Raw genomic sequence first — 8,245 nt, forward strand, 5'->3', positions numbered from 1 at the left:
GGGGGCAGGGCCACCCACGAGGTAGGAGGGATGCCTGTGGAGGGCGGAAGCAGCAGCGGCTCTGCTTCAGCTGCCCGTCACCCCAAGCAGAAGCGCAAGGCTCACAGTTTGTCTATCAGGCGCACCAACAGCACAGAGGAGAGGCCGGGAGGCATCCAAAGAGGAGACATGCTGGATGGACAGGTGAGGGGGAAATACACAAAGACATGGATCCATGGGTTTTCTCATTTACACACAAGCAAATCGACAACAGCAGACAAGCAATCTATGTTAACTTGAAGTTTTGAAGACAGCGTAATAACATATGTTAGGTGTAAAACACACAGAGTTTCACTTTAAAACACAGAGCAGGCTGTTCTCGCATAAGTAGCATTTTTATTGTTAGGCTGTTTTGGTGCGAGGCTGGTTCTTTCATTCACAAGAGTACAGTATGAGCCGGTTAAGCAGCATTTCTTTTATTTTGTACTTGCAACATCAACAACGCCACGCTTTCACGTGTTTATGAGTTTCTTCCTTGTTGTGAAACAGTAGCTGCAGTTTCTTGGGCAGATATTTCTTAGTCAAAAAGTTAATGCTGTCTCTGTCCTCTGTGGGTTTAGACTTTGGTTACTCATTTCTTTGTTTTAAAACAAAGTACTCGCCTGTGTCTCTGGTATCAAGTTGGTTATTAACTTTCTCCAAACACGGTTCTCTAAATTAGTTCTACAATTGATTTATTTCTTCCAGAAAAGGGAAGAGTGGGAACCTGTTCACGAGCAGCCATTTCCTGGTGCAGACCAGTTGCTTCTTCCCTTCTGAGATAATAAAAACTGTTTCTGTTTGATCAAGAATATCTTGGTTGTTAACTTTTGGGAGTTGGCTTTACAGCGACCTTATTGAAAGTCATCTCCCAGATAAGACCAACAGATGGTTTGTGAGTGTTTCACATTGTATTGACAGGTTTCTCGTATCGGGGGAGATGATAGACAACGTGTAGGGTTAAAATGAAAAACACGTTGGGTGACCTACTTATCAGTCGCTCTCAAAAATGGGATGGTTGAATTTGTCAGTTTGCCAGACCATGGAAATCCTTTGCCTTTTACTTTCTGCGCTTTGTCAGCCACTAAAACTAGAGCTCAGCTTGCACTCGCCTGTTGTCTCATCAAGTTTTAATATGGGCCGCTTGTTCAGGTCTGATTAGTCTTTTCAACAGTCCTTTTTTGTTTATTGCCAAGACTGGCTGGCGCTGTGGATGTACCTCCTCTATTCCCTGCAGCACTGGCTACACATACACAGACAGTTTTATGGACCCATATTTTACACAGAACAGATATTCTTCCTCACTTTTAACGCTGCCGGCTTTGGCCTGAGCAAGCTGCAGGTTTAAGTGCCACTACTAAAGCAGCTTTAAATTCACAAGGCCTGCCTGTTACTTCTTAAATGACCTTTATTTATTTGTTTGGGCTTTTTTTTGATAAAGTGTGTGAACGTGGTGATGACAGAATGGTCATGCGGCTAACGTCATTGTGCCAAGCGGTTGGTTTTTTTAACACGTGCCTCAGCTGAAGGGTGACAAGTGAAGTGTTTGGTATCGTTGTCTTTTGGACGGCTGAAGGACTGAGCAGCAGCGCTCAGGGAGCTGTGAGACGCAGCCTTCTGAATCTAGTGTTTTCATGGCAGCTTTTATGTGTCTTCACATGCTAGTCTGGTGGAGATTGGCGGTCAGCTGGTAACTGGGTACATCTAGGACTGCACCATGGAGGTAAGTTAGTAGAGGCTGGTTGGACACTCCTGTTGTGTAGTTATTTGTTTTTAGCTTGTAGCTCTGTAGCTCAAACTGTGGCCAAGAGTTCGCACAAGTTCATCTGCTGCCCGATTAAATCGCGTAAACACGTGTGTTCAGTTAAACGTTTTACCTTTAAGAGTCACAAACTTCACTTCCGACTGTAATAACAGAACATGTTGTTGTTATACAGTTCTGCATTTTTGGCATAGCATTATGCTACATTATGTTACGCCACACTTGAGGAGGATGTGGAGCGAATTCCTGCTCTACATTCCTGACCTTGAAGCGTGCCGTGTGTATGACCTTACTGTGTGGTTCTGTTTTCTGTCTGTCCAGGACTCCAAGCTGCCTCTCGCTTTGCGGAGCAATCTTCTTGACCTGTTTGGTCAGATTGAACGGGAGTTTGAGAATCTCTACATAGAAAACCTTGAATGTGAGTAACTGACAGTGTACGCATCAGTGCTCATTTACTGAGTGGACGTTTTCAGTGTTTAAATACTGACACGTCATGGCTGTCTTACGTTGCAGTACGTCGGGAAATTGAATCACTGAATGAGCGGCTGACTGGAGATGGACAGGCTGTTGAGGGAGGAGACCCCACCAAGGGAGCCTTGAAAACAAAAGGTCCGTAATTTCCAACACAAATCTATTTAAGTCTGTAATTTACACTGAGTACAGTTAATAGAAGTCTTTGGAAATTGAAATGGAAAATATTGATTGTGTTTAAAGTGGATATCTCATCCCATGGTGGCTGAAGTAATCTCCCTGGGAGCTGATAAACATAAAGATTTAAATTGGCATGTTACTTATGTGTCATCTTTGTGACAGACTGTCGTAAAACAGCTGTACACATATGAGCAGTTGTTTTTATTTTTACCTTTAGGAAGCCAAACTGTGTTTGTTCTTTGAGTTACTGTGGTTTAGTCACGATGCAGATAGATAAATGGTGACTTGTAGGGCGTTTGTAAATGATTAAACTGCTGATTAAAACTCGAGGAAGTTGTTGATCACAGTCCACACAGTGTTATTGCCACAGGCTGAAGACAGAGGAGTCGCCAGCATCACAAAGGCGGTGAATTTCGCCGGCTGAGTGGCACCGTAACACCCACAAAGGGGTGTGGGACTTTTCAGTAAACTGATTTCTCCTGCATTGATCTGAGAGATATTACAAACAGTGGCATTCCCACTCTGTCTCTAGCCAGCTTTTCGTGTTCTGCATCACATCCATGTCATGACATTTCTCAAAAAGTATCACAAAAAACATTTTGGACCCAAACTACCAGGAGTCCAGGAACATAAATTGAAGGGAAATGTGCCCCCAAATCACTCAAACATACGATAGCATTCGAAAAGAAGAGAAGTACAAAGATACAAGCAACTAAATGTTTACAAAATTATAGATAATACCAAAATAACTTTAAAATATTCAAGATAAAATAGCGAAGGACACGGATATTTTCTACCTTTAAAAAAACGCTGTAATGAATAAGAATTAAAGTGAAGGTTAATGAAAGCAACAAAGTTTAATTTGAGATGTTTTATCGGCTCTCTCAGACAGGCAGACTCTACCTGCACAGCCTAAAAAGACAATTTATCATTTCTTTTCTTTTTTTTAAAACTTCTTTTTATGGCAGATGTTTGTACCAGCTGTGTTTGTTTATGTTGTGTCTATATGCTGACCAGGCTGCTATATGGCATGGCTACACATTTGCATGAGCCACCTGTTTTTTCTTTGTACAGGGTGAGTGAACATTTTCTAGGAGCTAATGTTTACTTGGATTTTACTATTTGGGCATCCAGCAGCCTCCATAAGGTGAAAATACTCTCCAGTAACCCTCTGCCTGGCTGTGTATCCCTGTTTTTAGTAAATGTGTTTTCAATGCCAACAGTTGCCTCGATTTTCACTGCAGCATCCATAGTTTTCATTTGACTTCAGAGCTTGAGGCACATGCCCACCTGGAGGCCAAAAACAGTATGGCGGCCCTTTGAAAGTCTATAAGTTTAACTTATCGAAAATACCAGAAGGTTCCTGTGCTATCAGATGCACTAATAAGCTTTAACTAACCCTGCCTTACAGGCCAAACGTACCAGTCCCTGTTTCTTCTCAGCAGCCCCGGCTGTCAGTGGTGTCTCAGTTAAACTGTTGGAACAATTTACCTGACATTAGATGTATGACAAATGTGACAAATTCATGTTATTGGAACTTTTCTGACCCTACACTGTAAATTTCCACAAGACATGAGATTGGAATACATATGAAAATACATGTAGCTGTAAGCTTCTAACCTGGCAGCAGTGCAAGGTGAGAAAACCCCCCAAACACTTTAGTCCTGCAGTACTACTGAGTGTCCACTATCGGCTGTCATGATGGAGTAACGTTTTGTAATCGTTTTTGGCCACCAGGTTAGCAAGTGACTGAAATCTGTGAATCACTATAAGATGCCATATAAAAATTGTACAAACAATGATGACACGTTCTGTAAACTGGTCGATGTTCATTACTGCTTGGGGTGAGACACTCACATAGGTCAGACTTATGTAAACCCTCTGTTATGACACCTAATATCCTTAAAGCCAGCCTGGATTTCTAAAATAAGCTCAGTTTAACTGGTGATCACACTTTGTGAAGCTGAGCTCTCGACAGTATTTTCACAGCTCCGTCCTTGCTGGACACGGGGACATTTACACTGCATAAATGTTCAGTGTAGATAGTATAACTAGAAACGCTCAACAAGGCTTTGTATTGTCAAGGTGTGTGCTATTTTAAAATCTTGACACTTTACGAGGCCGTTACTGCAGCAGTGAATAAAAGCAAGCAAGAGTTCTGTCACTGGGTAATGAATTTCATTCATTGTTCTTTGTGTCTCTGTCACACAGCCAGCCACAGCACCAGTCAACTGTCACAGAAGCTGAAGACGACCTACAAAGCCTCTACCAGCAAGGTACCTGGCACAAGCCACGTTAGCCCGTTCAATAGAGCTCGTAAGACGTGTCATGTGTGTAAATATTTGAGCTTTTGGGATTCAGGCCTGTGTGAAGTAACTGACTGTGGAAAGCCCCTGTAATGCTGAGTGAGAGGAAGGAAGAATCTTCCTCTGAGGAGATCATAATCTGTTTAAAAAATGTGGGTAAACAAATAATTCACTGATATGATTGAAGATTTTAATCACAGGGGTAAAAGAAATCGTGTGTTTACTACAGCATTTACCACAAAATGTCATCTCCCATGACTTTGTCCTTTGTAATCTCTTGACTCTCTGACACAGTGCTTGTACACTTTCCAGGGCAAATTAGGTGGACCTCGCAACTTCAGTGTGGCAACATGGGAGTTGTGGGGCGGAGATTCATGGGTAACTTCCTGAATGCTCTGTTTGCCACTAAGCATCATGGGGGAGGCGGTGGTGGCTTGAATGTCTCTTTAACTGCAGTCTGAACTTGACTCCTTCTCTGCTCTGCACTCATACTCAAGTCATTTGGGCAAAGCTGCATTTGTTAGATGTACAAAGTGTTACTTTATATTTTATTTGTTTATCCTTTTTTGTATCGCCTTTCATTACTTTGGCGATTCTTTGAGTCACTTTTCATCAGCTATTTCAAACACCGTGTCAGTTGGCTACACTTACCTTCTTGCTAGATGAGAAGATCAAAAGCAGTCCCAATTTTGGGGGGAGCTGACGTTAGTAGCTGGATAGCTTAGCTAAGCACAAAGACTAGGCCTAAAGACTTCTAATGAGCAACATTGTATTGCCCGAAAGGTAACATAATACATCTATCAACAATGATTTCTGTGGAACTTTTGTGCTAGTAATTTCAAGTTTCTGCTGGTCGCCTTAAAAAAATAGTCCGGCACACGATCCCTGCCTTCATAAAGTTTTGTTGTTTTTACAGTTAAGTTTTTGCACAGTTCAAACAATTGATATAAAAGATTTTGTCTGCACATTATGCCTTGTTTTGACTGAGCCAGCTAGCTGTTTTTCCTGTTTTCAGATTTTATGTTATCCACAGTTAACTGGCAACTTGACCAGTGATTAGTGTTTTGTGTTTTTTTTTTTTTTTTTTTTTTTTTTTTTTTTGGGGGGGGTGTTGTTTATTTGTTTTTTTGTTTTTGTTTTGATCAGTGTTCCCCCGCATTGGCTTATGTTGGACAGGTCTGCTTTCAGCTTCTTTTTGTTGTCTTTCCCATACAGATGTTGTTAGTAATGATTACTATTATTCTGCCTTTGAAATTAACAGATAGTTTTTGTAAAACTATTTCAGATTTTGAAAAAAAATAACACCAGGTTTTTCATTAATCTGAAAAATTGCTGCCTTTTGTCTTATAAAGCTAGATGAAGTGTTTCCTCTCTAATTGGTAGAAACCTGTATCTGTACTTGCCATCAGGTTACAGATGAAACATCAGCAGGACAGCTGATGCCCTCGAGCTAGCATCCCTGCCACTAGCAGTATAGCTTCTAGCATCTTTACATCTGGTTAAAACGTTCAGGGCTGATCTCTGTCTGATCGAAATCTGTTGTAATGAAAAAACTACCATATTCTATCTTCACTTCACCTACTTTGCTCTGCTCCTCTCCACATTCATGCACACACAGTGAGAGCAGAGGAGAGGAAACTGGTGTGAGCTAAACATTACACGAGTGCAGATAAAATTAGTAAAATAGAAAAACCTTGAATATAGCCACAGTGAAAAGAGCATTGAGGGAATCAAGAAAAGGCTTCTTTAATTAACCCCATGACAGAAGTAGCAGCTATGTACAATACCACTAACCTCTCAGCTGGCTAAGAAACATGACCAAAAACTAATTTTGGAAAGATGGAGGGGACTTGAAACTAATGATCCTGACTAACTATAGCTTCAGTGTTGTACGGGGTTGACATTGACTGGGCTATTCACTCATCTTGTCTGCTATTTTGCTCTAACAACAGGAGGTGTATAGTAAGGTTGCATCAGAGCGCAAGGTGAATATAAACACTCTGGACAGAATAAGAGTTTATATTAACACAGTCTGGCACTCATGAACCAAATACTTTGCTGCTGCTGCATCTAATGTCTAGCAATGTTGTTAGCTTGTTGCTGTGGTCAGCTGTCTGCAGCAGCATGTAAAGTACTGGCTGTGACAGCTCTGTGACAAGTGAAACTGCACTTTAGTTTGTTTATCTGGTAGCCTGCAGTGACGGGTCCATGTGCAATCAGACCACTAGTTATTTTTAGAGGTTGCACCGGTCGTTTACAAGGACAATCACAATCTGTCCTCTCGATAATTTGATACTCTAGTGACATGCAGTGTGGCGCAATCTGAAATCACAAATATGGCAAACATAAAAGTGTCGCAGTGTACAAACACACTTGGGGTCTGTATCACAAAGCCAGTTTAAATTATTCTGATAAGCTGACATTTAACAATGAAAACGTATAACTTTAAATAGAGGAACACAGTATAGAGATATTCAAATAACTTCCCGATAATATAACTAATGTGATTAGACAAACAGAATTACCACAAAGTGAAGTCTTTTTAATGTGTTTGGCATTTTCAACATGAGCGGTTATAAACTGATAAACATTAAAAACAGTTAAAAGTTAAGGAAGGCTCGACCTGCCAATGCAGAGGGTGACCAGCACAGATAGTCTGTGCTGAAAAATAAAACAGGTACGCGATAAAGCTGTAATGTTGCTTTTGTAATTAACTGAATTCATAAACAGCATGCACAATTAATATTCCATTGTAATTGGTTATCGAACTTCAGTTTGTAGTAAAACCTTTTTTATCTCTGACATAATTATCACCAAAAGTAAAAACGACTTATTATTCTTATTGCTCATCTCTTTAATGAAAACCTTTGCCGTCATTATGATCATGTGGGAGAAATGTCAGGCTGGCTTTGTTCCCATGTCCTTAAGTTAAATTGCTTTGGAGCCATTTAGCTGTACAGTTAGGATTAATGACACCTCAAAGAGACTTAACCTATTTCCTAAGAAGACGCCTTTCCAGGTGACCTTGTTTTGTGATACACACCCTTGATCTAATCTGGCAAGCAACACATTAGCTTTTACTGTGTTTGACAACGAGTAACAGTTAACTGGCAATACCTGTATGTAGCCAGGTGTTGGCTAGGAGTTATATCAGTATTTACGGAGCCTAAATGAAGCTGTGCAGTAAGACAGGAGAACTACAAGTTAAACTCTACATATTCTTATATTTTGTAATCAGTGTAATTACATTTACATTTTTTAATAATTTAACTGAGTGCTGTTAAACCGTTATACTTTTCTCTCCCTCACACTCGCTTCAGATCGTGTCCAGTTTCAAAGCCACCACCGGTTCCCGGGCTTTGTGCCAGCTGCTCAAGGAGTATGTGGGCCATCGCGATGGGATCTGGGACCTCAGTGTCACCCGAACTCAGCCAGTGGTGCTGGGCACTGCCTCTGCAGGTAGAAAAAAAAGTCCCTTCACAGACTATATAAATCAATCATGATAGCT

At 40.9% G+C, this 8,245-nt stretch overlaps 1 protein-coding gene across 1 annotated transcript in view; it reads left to right on the forward strand.

Annotated features, from left to right (window-relative positions):
• The window catches only part of LOC146566563 (catenin delta-1-like), a 39,283-nt gene that overhangs the window by 1,501 nt on the left and 29,537 nt on the right, over window positions 1-8,245 (forward strand). The window contains exons 2-7 of the mRNA XM_085287842.1: window positions 1-183; window positions 2,102-2,198; window positions 2,294-2,389; window positions 4,643-4,707; window positions 5,050-5,115; window positions 8,058-8,196. The exon at window positions 1-183 is cut by the window's left edge and continues 84 nt beyond it. Coding sequence (XP_085143968.1) covers window positions 31-183; window positions 2,102-2,198; window positions 2,294-2,389; window positions 4,643-4,707; window positions 5,050-5,115; window positions 8,058-8,196 — 616 coding nt within the window. The 5' untranslated portion in view covers window positions 1-30. The remainder of the gene's footprint in view (window positions 184-2,101; window positions 2,199-2,293; window positions 2,390-4,642; window positions 4,708-5,049; window positions 5,116-8,057; window positions 8,197-8,245) is intronic.

Source organism: Mchenga conophoros, linkage group LG9, assembly GCF_057382185.1.
Source record: "Mchenga conophoros isolate Kocher_MC1m ecotype Shallow Benthic linkage group LG9, M_conophoros_male_GT1.1, whole genome shotgun sequence".
NCBI lineage: Eukaryota > Metazoa > Chordata > Actinopteri > Cichliformes > Cichlidae > Mchenga > Mchenga conophoros.